Here is a 13409-nt window from a genome sequence, read left to right as displayed (position 1 = left end):
GAAGAAGAAGAAGAAGAAGCAGTAGAAGAAGAAGAAACAGTAGGAGAAGGAGAAGCAGCTGTAGAAGAAGAAGGAGCAGCAGTAGTAGAAGAAGAAGAAGCAGTAGAAGAAGAAGCAGTAGAAGAAGAAGTAGCAGTAGAAGAAGAAGCTGTAGAAGAAGAAGAAGCAGCAGCAGTAGAAGAAGAAGAAGCAGTAGAGGAGGAAGAAGAAGCAGCAGTAGAAGAAGAAGAAGAAGCAGTAGAAGAAGAAGCAGTAGAAGAAGAAGAAGCAGTAGAAGAAGAAGAAGCAGTAGAAGAAGAAGAAGCAGTAGAAGAAGAAGGCAAAGAAGCAGTAGAAGAAGAAGAAGCAGTAGAAGAAGAAGAAGAAGCAGTAGAAGAAGAAGAAGCAGTAGAAGAAGAAGAAGAAGCAGTAGAAGAAGAAGAAGCAGTAGAAGAAGAAGAAGAAGCAGTAGAAGAAGAAGAAGAAGAAGCAGTAGAAGAAGAAGAAGCAGTAGAAGAAGAAGAAGAAGCAGTAGAAGAAGAAGAAGCAGTAGGAGAAGGAGAAGCAGCTGTAGAAGAAGAAGGAACAGCAGTAGTAGAAGAAGAAGAAGCAGTAGAAGAAGAAGCAGTAGAAGAAGAAGAAGCAGTAGAGGAAGAAGCTGTAGAAGAAGAAGAAGCAGCAGCAGTAGAAGAAGAAGAAGCAGTAGAGGAAGAAGAAGCAGCAGTAGAGGAAGAAGAAGCAGCAGTAGAAGAAGAAGAAGAAGAAGTAGGAGAAGAAGAAGCAGTAGAAGAAGAAGAAGCAGCAGCAGAAGAAGAAGCAGTAGAAGAAGAAGAAGCAGCAGAAGAAGAAGAAGCAGCAGCAGAAGAAGAAGCAGCAGCAGTAGAAGAAGAAGAAGAAGCAGTAGAAGAAGAAGAAGCAGTAGAAGAAGAAGAAGCAGTAGAAGAAGAAGCAGTAGAAGAAGAAGGCAAAGAAGCAGTAGAAGAAGAAGTAGCAGTAGGAGAAGGAGAAGCAGCTGTAGAAGAAGAATGAGCAGCAGTAGAAGAAGAAGAAGCAGTAGAAGAAGAAGCAGTAGAAGAAGAAGAAGAAGAAGCAGTAGAAGAAGAAGAAGCAGTAGAAGAAGAAGAAGAAGCAGTAGAAGAAGAATAAGAAGCAGTAGAAGAAGAAGAAGCAGTAGGAGAAGGAGAAGCAGCTGTAGAAGAAGAAGGAGCAGCAGTAGTAGAAGAAGAAGAAGCAGTAGAAGAAGAAGCAGTAGAAGAAGAAGTTGCAGTAGAAGAAGAAGCTGTAGAAGAAGAAGAAGCAGCAGCAGTAGAAGAAGAAGAAGCAGTAGAGGAGGACGAAGAAGCAGTAGAGGAAGAAGAAGCAGCAGTAGAAGAAGAAGAAGAAGCAGTAGAAGAAGAAGAAGAAGCAGTAGAAGAAGAAGAAGCAGTAGAAGAAGAAGAAGCAGTAGAAGAAGAAGAAGCAGTAGAAGAAGAAAGCAAAGAAGCAGTAGAAGAAGAAGAAGAAGCAGTAGAAGAAGAAGAAGAAGCAGTAGAAGTAGAAGAAGCAGTAGAAGAAGAAGAAGAAGCAGTAGAAGAAGAAGCAGCAGTAGAAGAAGAAGAAGCAGTAGAGGAGGAAGAAGAAGCAGTAGAAGAAGAAGAAGAAGCAGTAGAAGAAGAAGAAGCAGTAGAAGAAGAAGAAGCAGTAGAAGAAGAAGAAGCAGTAGAAGAAGAAAGCAAAGAAGCAGTAGAAGAAGAAGAAGCAGTAGAAGAAGAAGAAGAAGCAGTAGAAGTAGAAGAAGCAGTAGAAGAAGAAGAAGAAGCAGTAGAAGAAGAAGCAGCAGTAGAAGAAGAAGAAGCAGTAGAGGAGGAAGAAGAAGCAGTAGAGGAAGAAGAAGCAGCAGTAGAAGAAGAAGAAGAAGCAGTAGAAGAAGAAGAAGCAGTAGAAGAAGAAGAAGCAGTAGAAGAAGAAGAAGCAGTAGAAGAAGAAGGCAAAGAAGCAGTAGAAGAAGAAGAAGCAGTAGAAGAAGAAGAAGCAGCAGCAGAAGAAGAAGCAGTAGAAGAAGAAGAAGCAGTAGAAGAAGAAGAAGCAGCAGAAGAAGAAGAAGCAGCAGCAGAAGAAGAAGAAGAAGCAGTAGAAGAAGAAGAAGCAGTAGAAGAAGAAGCAGTAGAAGAAGAAGGCAAAGAAGCAGTAGAAGAAGAAGTAGCAGTAGGAGAAGGAGAAGCAGCTGTAGAAGAAGAATGAGCAGCAGTAGAAGAAGAAGAAGCAGTGAAGAAGAAGCAGTAGAGAAGAAGTAGCAGTAGAAGAAGAAGCTGTAGAAGAAGAAGAAGCAGCAGCAGTAGAAGAAGAAGAAGCAGTAGAAGAAGAAGCAGTAGAAGAAGAAGAAGAAGAAGCAGTAGAAGAAGAAGAAGCAGTAGAAGAAGAAGAAGAAGAAGCAGTAGAAGAAGAAGAAGAAGAAGCAGTAGAAGAAGAAGAAGCAGTAGGAGAAGGAGAAGCAGCTGTAGAAGAAGAAGGAGCAGCAGTAGTAGAAGAAGAAGAAGCAGTAGAAGAAGAAGCAGTAGAAGAAGAAGTAGCAGTAGAAGAAGAAGCTGTAGAAGAAGAAGAAGCAGCAGCAGTAGAAGAAGAAGAAGCAGTAGAGGAGGAAGAAGAAGCAGCAGTAGAAGAAGAAGAAGAAGCAGTAGAAGAAGAAGAAGCAGTAGAAGAAGAAGAAGCAGTAGAAGAAGAAGAAGCAGTAGAAGAAGAAGAAGCAGTAGAAGAAGAAGGCAAAGAAGCAGTAGAAGAAGAAGAAGCAGTAGAAGAAGAAGAAGAAGCAGTAGAAGAAGAAGAAGCAGTAGAAGAAGAAGAAGAAGAAGAAGAAGAAGAAGCAGTAGTAGAAGAAGAAGAAGCAGTAGAAGAAGAAGAAGAAGCAGCAGAAGAAGAAGAAGCAGTAGAAGAAGAAGAAGAAGCAGTAGAAGAAGAAGAAGCAGTAGGAGAAGGAGAAGCAGCTGTAGAAGAAGAAGGAACAGCAGTAGTAGAAGAAGAAGAAGCAGTAGAAGAAGAAGCAGTAGAAGAAGAAGAAGCAGTAGAGGAAGAAGCTGTAGAAGAAGAAGAAGCAGCAGCAGTAGAAGAAGAAGAAGCAGTAGAGGAAGAAGAAGAAGCAGTAGAGGAAGAAGAAGCAGCAGTAGAAGAAGAAGAAGAAGAAGTAGAAGAAGAAGAAGCAGTAGAAGAAGAAGAAGCAGCAGCAGAAGAAGAAGCAGTAGAAGAAGAAGAAGCAGCAGAAGAAGAAGAAGCAGCAGCAGAAGAAGAAGCAGCAGCAGTAGAAGAAGAAGAAGAAGAAGCAGTAGAAGAAGAAGAAGCAGTAGAAGAAGAAGAAGCAGTAGAAGAAGAAGCAGTAGAAGAAGAAGGCAAAGAAGCAGTAGAAGAAGAAGTAGCAGTAGGAGAAGGAGAAGCAGCTGTAGAAGAAGAATGAGCAGCAGTAGAAGAAGAAGAAGCAGTAGAAGAAGAAGCAGTAGAAGAAGAAGAAGAAGAAGCAGTAGAAGAAGAAGAAGCAGTAGAAGAAGAAGAAGAAGCAGTAGAAGAAGAAGAAGAAGAAGCAGTAGAAGAAGAAGAAGCAGTAGGAGAAGGAGAAGCAGCTGTAGAAGAAGAAGGAGCAGCAGTAGTAGAAGAAGAAGAAGCAGTAGAAGAAGAAGCAGTAGAAGAAGAAGTAGCAGTAGAAGAAGCTGTAGAAGAAGAAGAAGCAGCAGCAGTAGAAGAAGAAGAAGCAGTAGAGGAGGAAGAAGAAGCAGTAGAGGAAGAAGAAGCAGCAGTAGAAGAAGAAGAAGAAGCAGTAGAAGAAGAAGAAGCAGTAGAAGAAGAAGAATCAGTAGAAGAAGAAGAAGCAGTAGAAGAAGAAGAAGCAGTAGAAGAAGAAGGCAAAGAAGCAGTAGAAGAAGAAGAAGCAGTAGAAGAAGAAGAAGAAGCAGTAGAAGTAGAAGAAGCAGTAGAAGAAGAAGAAGAAGCAGTAGAAGAAGAAGAAGAAGCAGCAGTAGAAGAAGAAGAAGAAGAAGTAGAAGAAGAAGAAGCAGTAGAAGAAGAAGAAGCAGCAGCAGAAGAAGAAGCAGTAGAAGAAGAAGAAGCAGTAGAAGAAGATGAAGCAGCAGAAGAAGAAGAAGCAGCAGCAGAAGAAGAAGCAGCAGCAGTAGAAGAAGAAGAAGAAGAAGCAGTAGAAGAAGAAGAAGCAGTAGAAGAAGAAGCAGTAGAAGAAGAAGGCAAAGAAGCAGTAGAAGAAGAAGTAGCAGTAGGAGAAGGAGAAGCAGCTGTAGAAGAAGAATGAGCAGCAGTAGAAGAAGAAGAAGCAGTAGAAGAAGAAGCAGTAGAAGAAGAAGAAGAAGAAGAAGCAGTAGAAGAAGAAGAAGCAGTAGAAGAAGAAGAAGAAGCAGTAGAAGAAGAAGAAGAAGCAGTAGAAGAAGAAGAAGCAGTAGGAGAAGGAGAAGCAGCTGTAGAAGAAGAAGGAGCAGCAGTAGTAGAAGAAGAAGAAGCAGTAGAAGAAGAAGCAGTAGAAGAAGAAGTAGCAGTAGAAGAAGAAGCTGTAGAAGAAGAAGAAGCAGCAGCAGTAGAAGAAGAAGAAGCAGTAGAGGAGGAAGAAGAAGCAGTAGAAGAAGAAGGCAAAGAAGCAGTAGAAGAAGAAGAAGCAGTAGAAGAAGAAGAAGAAGCAGTAGAAGAAGAAGAAGCAGTAGAAGAAGAAGAAGAAGCAGTAGAAGAAGAAGAAGCAGTAGTAGAAGAAGAAGAAGCAGTAGAAGAAGAAGAAGAAGCAGCAGAAGAAGAAGAAGCAGTAGAAGAAGAAGAAGAAGCAGTAGAAGAAGAAGAAGCAGTAGGAGAAGGAGAAGCAGCTGTAGAAGAAGAAGGAACAGCAGTAGTAGAAGAAGAAGAAGCAGTAGAAGAAGAAGCAGTAGAAGAAGAAGAAGCAGTAGAGGAAGAAGCTGTAGAAGAAGAAGAAGCAGCAGCAGTAGAAGAAGAAGAAGCAGTAGAGGAAGAAGAAGAAGCAGTAGAGGAAGAAGAAGCAGCAGTAGAAGAAGAAGAAGAAGAAGTAGAAGAAGAAGAAGCAGTAGAAGAAGAAGAAGCAGCAGCAGAAGAAGAAGCAGTAGAAGAAGAAGAAGCAGCAGAAGAAGAAGAAGCAGCAGCAGAAGAAGAAGCAGCAGCAGTAGAAGAAGAAGAAGAAGAAGCAGTAGAAGAAGAAGAAGCAGTAGAAGAAGAAGAAGCAGTAGAAGAAGAAGCAGTAGAAGAAGAAGGCAAAGAAGCAGTAGAAGAAGAAGTAGCAGTAGGAGAAGGAGAAGCAGCTGTAGAAGAAGAATGAGCAGCAGTAGAAGAAGAAGAAGCAGTAGAAGAAGAAGCAGTAGAAGAAGAAGAAGAAGAAGCAGTAGAAGAAGAAGAAGCAGTAGAAGAAGAAGAAGAAGCAGTAGAAGAAGAAGAAGAAGAAGCAGTAGAAGAAGAAGAAGCAGTAGGAGAAGGAGAAGCAGCTGTAGAAGAAGAAGGAGCAGCAGTAGTAGAAGAAGAAGAAGCAGTAGAAGAAGAAGCAGTAGAAGAAGAAGTAGCAGTAGAAGAAGCTGTAGAAGAAGAAGAAGCAGCAGCAGTAGAAGAAGAAGAAGCAGTAGAGGAGGAAGAAGAAGCAGTAGAGGAAGAAGAAGCAGCAGTAGAAGAAGAAGAAGAAGCAGTAGAAGAAGAAGAAGCAGTAGAAGAAGAAGAATCAGTAGAAGAAGAAGAAGCAGTAGAAGAAGAAGAAGCAGTAGAAGAAGAAGGCAAAGAAGCAGTAGAAGAAGAAGAAGCAGTAGAAGAAGAAGAAGAAGCAGTAGAAGTAGAAGAAGCAGTAGAAGAAGAAGAAGAAGCAGTAGAAGAAGAAGAAGAAGCAGCAGTAGAAGAAGAAGAAGAAGAAGTAGAAGAAGAAGAAGCAGTAGAAGAAGAAGAAGCAGCAGCAGAAGAAGAAGCAGTAGAAGAAGAAGAAGCAGTAGAAGAAGAAGAAGCAGCAGAAGAAGAAGAAGCAGCAGCAGAAGAAGAAGCAGCAGCAGTAGAAGAAGAAGAAGAAGAAGCAGTAGAAGAAGAAGAAGCAGTAGAAGAAGAAGCAGTAGAAGAAGAAGGCAAAGAAGCAGTAGAAGAAGAAGTAGCAGTAGGAGAAGGAGAAGCAGCTGTAGAAGAAGAATGAGCAGCAGTAGAAGAAGAAGCAGTAGAAGAAGAAGCAGTAGAAGAAGAAGAAGAAGAAGAAGCAGTAGAAGAAGAAGAAGCAGTAGAAGAAGAAGAAGAAGCAGTAGAAGAAGAAGAAGAAGCAGTAGAAGAAGAAGAAGCAGTAGGAGAAGGAGAAGCAGCTGTAGAAGAAGAAGGAGCAGCAGTAGTAGAAGAAGAAGAAGCAGTAGAAGAAGAAGCAGTAGAAGAAGAAGTAGCAGTAGAAGAAGAAGCTGTAGAAGAAGAAGAAGCAGCAGCAGTAGAAGAAGAAGAAGCAGTAGAGGAGGAAGAAGAAGCAGTAGAGGAAGAAGAAGTAGCAGAAGAAGAAGAAGAAGCAGTAGAAGAAGAAGAAGCAGTAGAAGAAGAAGAAGCAGTAGAAGAAGAAGAAGCAGTAGAAGAAGAAGGCAAAGAAGCAGTAGAAGAAGAAGAAGCAGTAGAAGAAGAAGAAGAAGCAGTAGAAGTAGAAGAAGCAGTAGAAGAAGAAGAAGAAGCAGTAGAAGAAGAAGAAGAAGAAGCAGTAGAAGAAGAAGAAGAAGCAGTAGAAGAAGAAGAAGCAGTAGGAGAAGGAGAAGCAGCTGTAGAAGAAGAAGGAGCAGCAGTAGTAGAAGAAGAAGAAGCAGTAGAAGAAGAAGCAGTAGAAGAAGAAGAAGCAGTAGAGGAAGAAGCTGTAGAAGAAGAAGAAGCAGCAGCAGTAGAAGAAGAAGAAGCAGTAGAGGAAGAAGAAGAAGAAGTAGAGGAAGAAGAAGCAGCAGTAGAAGAAGAAGAAGAAGTAGAAGAAGAAGAAGCAGTAGAAGAAGAAGAAGCAGCAGCAGAAGAAGAAGCAGTAGAAGAAGAAGAAGCAGTAGACGAAGAAGAAGAGCAGAAGAAGAAGAAGCAGCAGAAGAAGAAGAAGCAGTAGAAGAAGAAGAAGCAGTAGAAGAAGAAGCAGTAGAATAAGAAGAAGCAGTAGAAGATGAAGAAGCAGTAGAAGAGGAAGGCAAAGAAGCAGTAGAAGAAGAAGCAGTAGAAGAAGAAGCAGTAGAAGAAGAAGAAGAAGAAGTAGTAGAAGAAGAAGAAGAAGCAGTAGGAGAAGGAGAAGCAGCTGTAGAAGGAGAAGCAGCTGTAGAAGAAGCAAGTAGTAGAAGAAGCAGTAGAAGAAGAAGCAGTAGAAGAAGAAGAAGCAGTAGAAGAAGAAGCTGTAGAAGAAGAAGAAGCAGCAGCAGTAGAAGAAGAAGAAGCAGTAGAGGAAGAAGAAGAAGCAGTAGAGGAAGAAGAAGCAGCAGTAGAAGAAGAAGAAGAAGAAGTAGAAGAAGAAGAAGCAGTAGAAGAAGAAGAAGCAGCAGCAGAAGAAGCAGCAGCAGAAGAAGAAGCAGTAGAAGAAGAAGAAGAAGCAGTAGAAGAAGAAGAAGCAGCAGAAGAAGAGGAAGCAGTAGAAGAAGAAGAAGAAGCAGTAGAAGAAGAAGAAGCAGTAGTAGAGAAGAGGAAGCAGCAGTAGAAGAAGAAGAAGAAGAAGAAGAAGAAGAAGAAGTAGAAGAAGAAGCAGTAGAAGAAGAAGAAGAGCAGCAGAAGAAGAAGCAGTAGAAGAAGAAGCAGTAGAAGAAGAAGCAGCAGAAGAAAAAAGAAGCAGTAGAAGAAGAAGCAGTAGAAGAAGAAGCAGTAGAAGAAGAAGAAGAAGCAGTAGAAGAAGAAGAAGAAGCAGTAGAAGAAAAAGAAGAAGCAGTAGGAGAAGGAGAAGCAGCTGTAGAAGGGGAAGCAGCTGTAGAAGGAGCAGCAGTAGTAGAAGAAGCAGTAGAAGAAGAAGCAGTAGAAGAAGAAGAAGCAGTAGAAGAAGAAGCTGTAGAAGAAGAAGAAGCAGCAGCAGTAGAAGAAGAAGAAGCAGTAGAGGAAGAAGAAACAGCAGTAGAAGAAGAAGAAGAAGAAGAAGAAGCAGTAGAAGAAGAAGAAGCAGCAGCAGAAGAAGAAGCAGTAGAAGAAGAAGCAGTAGAAGAAGAAGAAGCAGCAGAAGAAGAAGAAGCAGCAGCAGAAGAAGAAGCAGCAGCAGTAGAAGAAGAAGAAGAAGCAGTAGAAGAAGAAGAAGCAGCAGTAGAGGAAGAGGAAGCAGCAGTAGAAGAAGAAGAAGAAGAAGTAGAAGAAGAAGAAGCAGTAGAAGAAGAAGAAGCAGCAGCAGAAGAAGAAGCAGTAGAAGAAGAAGAAGCAGTAGAAGAAGAAGCAGTAGAATAAGAAGAAGCAGTAGAAGAAGAAGAAGCAGTAGAAGAGGAAGGCAAAGAAGCAGTAGAAGAAGAAGCAGAAGAAGAAGAAGCAGTAGAAGAAGAAGAAGAAGCAGTAGAAGAAGAAGAAGAAGCAGTAGGAGAAGGAGAAGCAGCTGTAGAAGGAGAAGCAGCTGTAGAAGGAGCAGCAGTAGTAGAAGAAGCAGGAGAAGAAGAAGCAGTAGAAGAAGAAGAAGCAGTAGAAGAAGAAGCTGTAGAAGAAGAAGAAGCAGCAGCAGTAGAAGAAGAAGAAGCAGTAGAGGAAGAAGAAGAAGCAGTAGAGGAAGAAGAAGCAGCAGTAGAAGAAGAAGAAGCAGTAGAAGAAGAAGCAGTAGAAGAAGAAGAAGAAGCAGCAGCAGAAGAAGAAGCAGTAGAAGAAGAAGAAGCAGTAGAAGAAGAAGAAGCAGCAGCAGAAGAAGCAGCAGCAGTAGAAGAAGAAGAAGCAGCAGAAGAAGAAGCAGCAGAAGAAGAAGAAGCAGTAGAAGAAGAAGAAGCAGCAGCAGAAGAAGAAGAAGCAGTAGAAGAAGAAGAAGAAGCAGTAGAGGAAGAAGAAGCAGCAGAAGAAGAAGAAGAAGAAGCAGTAGAAGAAGAAGCAGTAGAAGAAGAAGAAGCAGCAGTAGAAGAAGAAGAAGCAGTAGAGGAGGAAGAAGAAGCAGTAGAGGAAGAAGAAGCAGCAGTAGAAGAAGAAGAAGAAGCAGTAGAAGAAGAAGAAGCAGTAGAAGAAGAAGAAGCAGTAGAAGAAGAAGAAGCAGTAGAAGAAGAAGGCAAAGAAGCAGTAGAAGAAGAAGAAGCAGTAGAAGAAGAAGAAGCAGCAGCAGAAGAAGAAGCAGTAGAAGAAGAAGAAGCAGTAGAAGAAGAAGAAGCAGCAGAAGAAGAAGAAGCAGCAGCAGAAGAAGAAGCAGCAGCAGTAGAAGAAGAAGAAGAAGCAGTAGAAGAAGAAGAAGCAGTAGAAGAAGAAGCAGTAGAAGAAGAAGGCAAAGAAGCAGTAGAAGAAGAAGTAGCAGTAGGAGAAGGAGAAGCAGCTGTAGAAGAAGAATGAGCAGCAGTAGAAGAAGAAGAAGCAGTGAAGAAGAAGCAGTAGAGAAGAAGTAGCAGTAGAAGAAGAAGCTGTAGAAGAAGAAGAAGCAGCAGCAGTAGAAGAAGAAGAAGCAGTAGAAGAAGAAGCAGTAGAAGAAGAAGAAGAAGAAGCAGTAGAAGAAGAAGAAGCAGTAGAAGAAGAAGAAGAAGCAGTAGAAGAAGAAGAAGAAGAAGCAGTAGAAGAAGAAGAAGCAGTAGGAGAAGGAGAAGCAGCTGTAGAAGAAGAAGGAGCAGCAGTAGTAGAAGAAGAAGAAGCAGTAGAAGAAGAAGCAGTAGAAGAAGAAGTAGCAGTAGAAGAAGAAGCTGTAGAAGAAGAAGAAGCAGCAGCAGTAGAAGAAGAAGAAGCAGTAGAGGAGGAAGAAGAAGCAGCAGTAGAAGAAGAAGAAGAAGCAGTAGAAGAAGAAGAAGCAGAAGAAGAAGAAGCAGTAGAAGAAGAAGAAGCAGTAGAAGAAGAAGAAGCAGTAGAAGAAGAAGGCAAAGAAGCAGTAGAAGAAGAAGAAGCAGTAGAAGAAGAAGAAGAAGCAGTAGAAGAAGAAGAAGCAGTAGAAGAAGAAGAAGAAGCAGTAGAAGAAGAAGAAGCAGTAGTAGAAGAAGAAGAAGCAGTAGAAGAAGAAGAAGAAGCAGCAGAAGAAGAAGAAGCAGTAGAAGAAGAAGAAGAAGCAGTAGAAGAAGAAGAAGCAGTAGGAGAAGGAGAAGCAGCTGTAGAAGAAGAAGGAACAGCAGTAGTAGAAGAAGAAGAAGCAGTAGAAGAAGAAGCAGTAGAAGAAGAAGAAGCAGTAGAGGAAGAAGCTGTAGAAGAAGAAGAAGCAGCAGCAGTAGAAGAAGAAGAAGCAGTAGAGGAAGAAGAAGCAGCAGTAGAGGAAGAAGAAGCAGCAGTAGAAGAAGAAGAAGAAGAAGTAGAAGAAGAAGAAGCAGTAGAAGAAGAAGAAGCAGCAGCAGAAGAAGAAGCAGTAGAAGAAGAAGAAGCAGCAGAAGAAGAAGAAGCAGCAGCAGAAGAAGAAGCAGCAGCAGTAGAAGAAGAAGAAGAATAAGCAGTAGAAGAAGAAGAAGCAGTAGAAGAAGAAGAAGCAGTAGAAGAAGAAGCAGTAGAAGAAGGCAAAGAAGCAGTAGAAGAAGAAGTAGCAGTAGGAGAAGGAGAAGCAGCTGTAGAAGAAGAATGAGCAGCAGTAGAAGAAGAAGAAGCAGTAGAAGAAGAAGCAGTAGAAGAAGAAGAAGAAGAAGCAGTAGAAGAAGAAGAAGCAGTAGAAGAAGAAGAAGAAGCAGTAGAAGAAGAAGAAGAAGAAGCAGTAGAAGAAGAAGAAGCAGTAGGAGAAGGAGAAGCAGCTGTAGAAGAAGAAGGAGCAGCAGTAGTAGAAGAAGAAGAAGCAGTAGAAGAAGAAGCAGTAGAAGAAGAAGTAGCAGTAGAAGAAGCTGTAGAAGAAGAAGAAGCAGCAGCAGTAGAAGAAGAAGAAGCAGTAGAGGAGGAAGAAGAAGCAGTAGAGGAAGAAGAAGCAGCAGTAGAAGAAGAAGAAGAAGCAGTAGAAGAAGAAGAAGCAGTAGAAGAAGAAGAATCAGTAGAAGAAGAAGAAGCAGTAGAAGAAGAAGAAGCAGTAGAAGAAGAAGGCAAAGAAGCAGTAGAAGAAGAAGAAGCAGTAGAAGAAGAAGAAGAAGCAGTAGAAGTAGAAGAAGCAGTAGAAGAAGAAGAAGAAGCAGTAGAAGAAGAAGAAGAAGCAGCAGTAGAAGAAGAAGAAGAAGAAGTAGAAGAAGAAGAAGCAGTAGAAGAAGAAGAAGCAGCAGCAGAAGAAGAAGCAGTAGAAGAAGAAGAAGCAGTAGAAGAAGAAGAAGCAGCAGAAGAAGAAGAAGCAGCAGCAGAAGAAGAAGCAGCAGCAGTAGAAGAAGAAGAAGAAGAAGCAGTAGAAGAAGAAGAAGCAGTAGAAGAAGAAGCAGTAGAAGAAGAAGGCAAAGAAGCAGTAGAAGAAGAAGTAGCAGTAGGAGAAGGAGAAGCAGCTGTAGAAGAAGAATGAGCAGCAGTAGAAGAAGAAGAAGCAGTAGAAGAAGAAGCAGTAGAAGAAGAAGAAGAAGAAGCAGTAGAAGAAGAAGAAGCAGTAGAAGAAGAAGAAGAAGCAGTAGAAGAAGAAGAAGAAGCAGTAGAAGAAGAAGAAGCAGTAGGAGAAGGAGAAGCAGCTGTAGAAGAAGAAGGAGCAGCAGTAGTAGAAGAAGAAGAAGCAGTAGAAGAAGAAGCAGTAGAAGAAGAAGTAGCAGTAGAAGAAGAAGCTGTAGAAGAAGAAGAAGCAGCAGCAGTAGAAGAAGAAGAAGCAGTAGAGGAGGAAGAAGAAGCAGTAGAGGAAGAAGAAGTAGCAGAAGAAGAAGAAGAAGCAGTAGAAGAAGAAGAAGCAGTAGAAGAAGAAGAAGCAGTAGAAGAAGAAGAAGCAGTAGAAGAAGAAGGCAAAGAAGCAGTAGAAGAAGAAGAAGCAGTAGAAGAAGAAGAAGAAGCAGTAGAAGTAGAAGAAGCAGTAGAAGAAGAAGAAGAAGCAGTAGAAGAAGAAGAAGAAGAAGCAGTAGAAGAAGAAGAAGAAGCAGTAGAAGAAGAAGAAGCAGTAGGAGAAGGAGAAGCAGCTGTAGAAGAAGAAGGAGCAGCAGTAGTAGAAGAAGAAGAAGCAGTAGAAGAAGAAGCAGTAGAAGAAGAAGAAGCAGTAGAGGAAGAAGCTGTAGAAGAAGAAGAAGCAGCAGCAGTAGAAGAAGAAGAAGCAGTAGAGGAAGAAGAAGAAGAAGTAGAGGAAGAAGAAGCAGCAGTAGAAGAAGAAGAAGAAGTAGAAGAAGAAGAAGCAGTAGAAGAAGAAGAAGCAGCAGCAGAAGAAGAAGCAGTAGAAGAAGAAGAAGCAGTAGACGAAGAAGAAGCAGCAGAAGAAGAAGAAGCAGCAGAAGAAGAAGAAGCAGTAGAAGAAGAAGAAGCAGTAGAAGAAGAAGCAGTAGAATAAGAAGAAGCAGTAGAAGATGAAGAAGCAGTAGAAGAGGAAGGCAAAGAAGCAGTAGAAGAAGAAGCAGTAGAAGAAGAAGCAGTAGAAGAAGAAGAAGAAGAAGCAGTAGAAGAAGAAGAAGAAGCAGTAGGAGAAGGAGAAGCAGCTGTAGAAGGAGAAGCAGCTGTAGAAGGAGCAGCAGTAGTAGAAGAAGCAGTAGAAGAAGAAGCAGTAGAAGAAGAAGAAGCAGTAGAAGAAGAAGCTGTAGAAGAAGAAGAAGCAGCAGCAGTAGAAGAAGAAGAAGCAGTAGAGGAAGAAGAAGAAGCAGTAGAGGAAGAAGAAGCAGCAGTAGAAGAAGAAGAAGAAGAAGTAGAAGAAGAAGAAGCAGTAGAAGAAGAAGAAGCAGCAGCAGAAGAAGCAGCAGCAGAAGAAGAAGCAGCAGCAGTAGAAGAAGAAGAAGAAGCAGTAGAAGAAGAAGAAGCAGCAGCAGAAGAAGAGGAAGCAGCAGTAGAAGAAGAAGAAGAAGCAGTAGAAGAAGAAGAAGCAGCAGTAGAGGAAGAGGAAGCAGCAGTAGAAGAAGAAGAAGAAGAAGAAGAAGAAGAAGAAGTAGAAGAAGAAGCAGTAGAAGAAGAAGAAGCAGCAGCAGAAGAAGAAGCAGTAGAAGAAGAAGCAGTAGAAGAAGAAGCAGCAGAAGAAAAAGAAGCAGTAGAAGAAGAAGCAGTAGAAGAAGAAGCAGTAGAAGAAGAAGAAGAAGCAGTAGAAGAAGAAGAAGAAGCAGTAGAAGAAAAAGAAGAAGCAGTAGGAGAAGGAGAAGCAGCTGTAGAAGGGGAAGCAGCTGTAGAAGGAGCAGCAGTAGTAGAAGAAGCAGTAGAAGAAGAAGCAGTAGAAGAAGAAGAAGCAGTAGAAGAAGAAGCTGTAGAAGAAGAAGAAGCAGCAGCAGTAGAAGAAGAAGAAGCAGTAGAGGAAGAAGAAGAAGCAGTAGAGGAAGAAGAAACAGCAGTAGAAGAAGAAGAAGAAGAAGAAGAAGAAGAAGCAGTAGAAGAAG

The 13409-nt window shown here is 41.5% G+C and overlaps 1 protein-coding gene across 1 annotated transcript; it reads right to left on the bottom strand.

Annotated features, from left to right (window-relative positions):
• Nucleotides 1-896: 896 nt before the first annotated feature.
• Nucleotides 897-12626, bottom strand: LOC135535303 (NADH-ubiquinone oxidoreductase chain 5-like; the record flags this gene model as incomplete). The annotated part of the gene is made up of 7 exons (XM_064961967.1): nt 897-1258; nt 6974-7301; nt 8334-8563; nt 10552-10571; nt 11260-11310; nt 11941-12077; nt 12394-12626. Coding segments are annotated over 7 exons (1361 nt in total), but the record flags the coding sequence as incomplete, so codon positions are not given.
• Nucleotides 12627-13409: the final 783 nt, after the last annotated feature.

The sequence above is a fragment of the Oncorhynchus masou genome, unplaced genomic scaffold (genome assembly GCF_036934945.1).
Source record: "Oncorhynchus masou masou isolate Uvic2021 unplaced genomic scaffold, UVic_Omas_1.1 unplaced_scaffold_4754, whole genome shotgun sequence".
In the NCBI taxonomy this organism is placed as follows: Eukaryota; Metazoa; Chordata; class Actinopteri; order Salmoniformes; family Salmonidae; genus Oncorhynchus; species Oncorhynchus masou.
The sequence above is the reverse complement of the archived record's forward strand: the minus strand, read 5'-3'. Positions and strand labels throughout refer to the sequence as shown.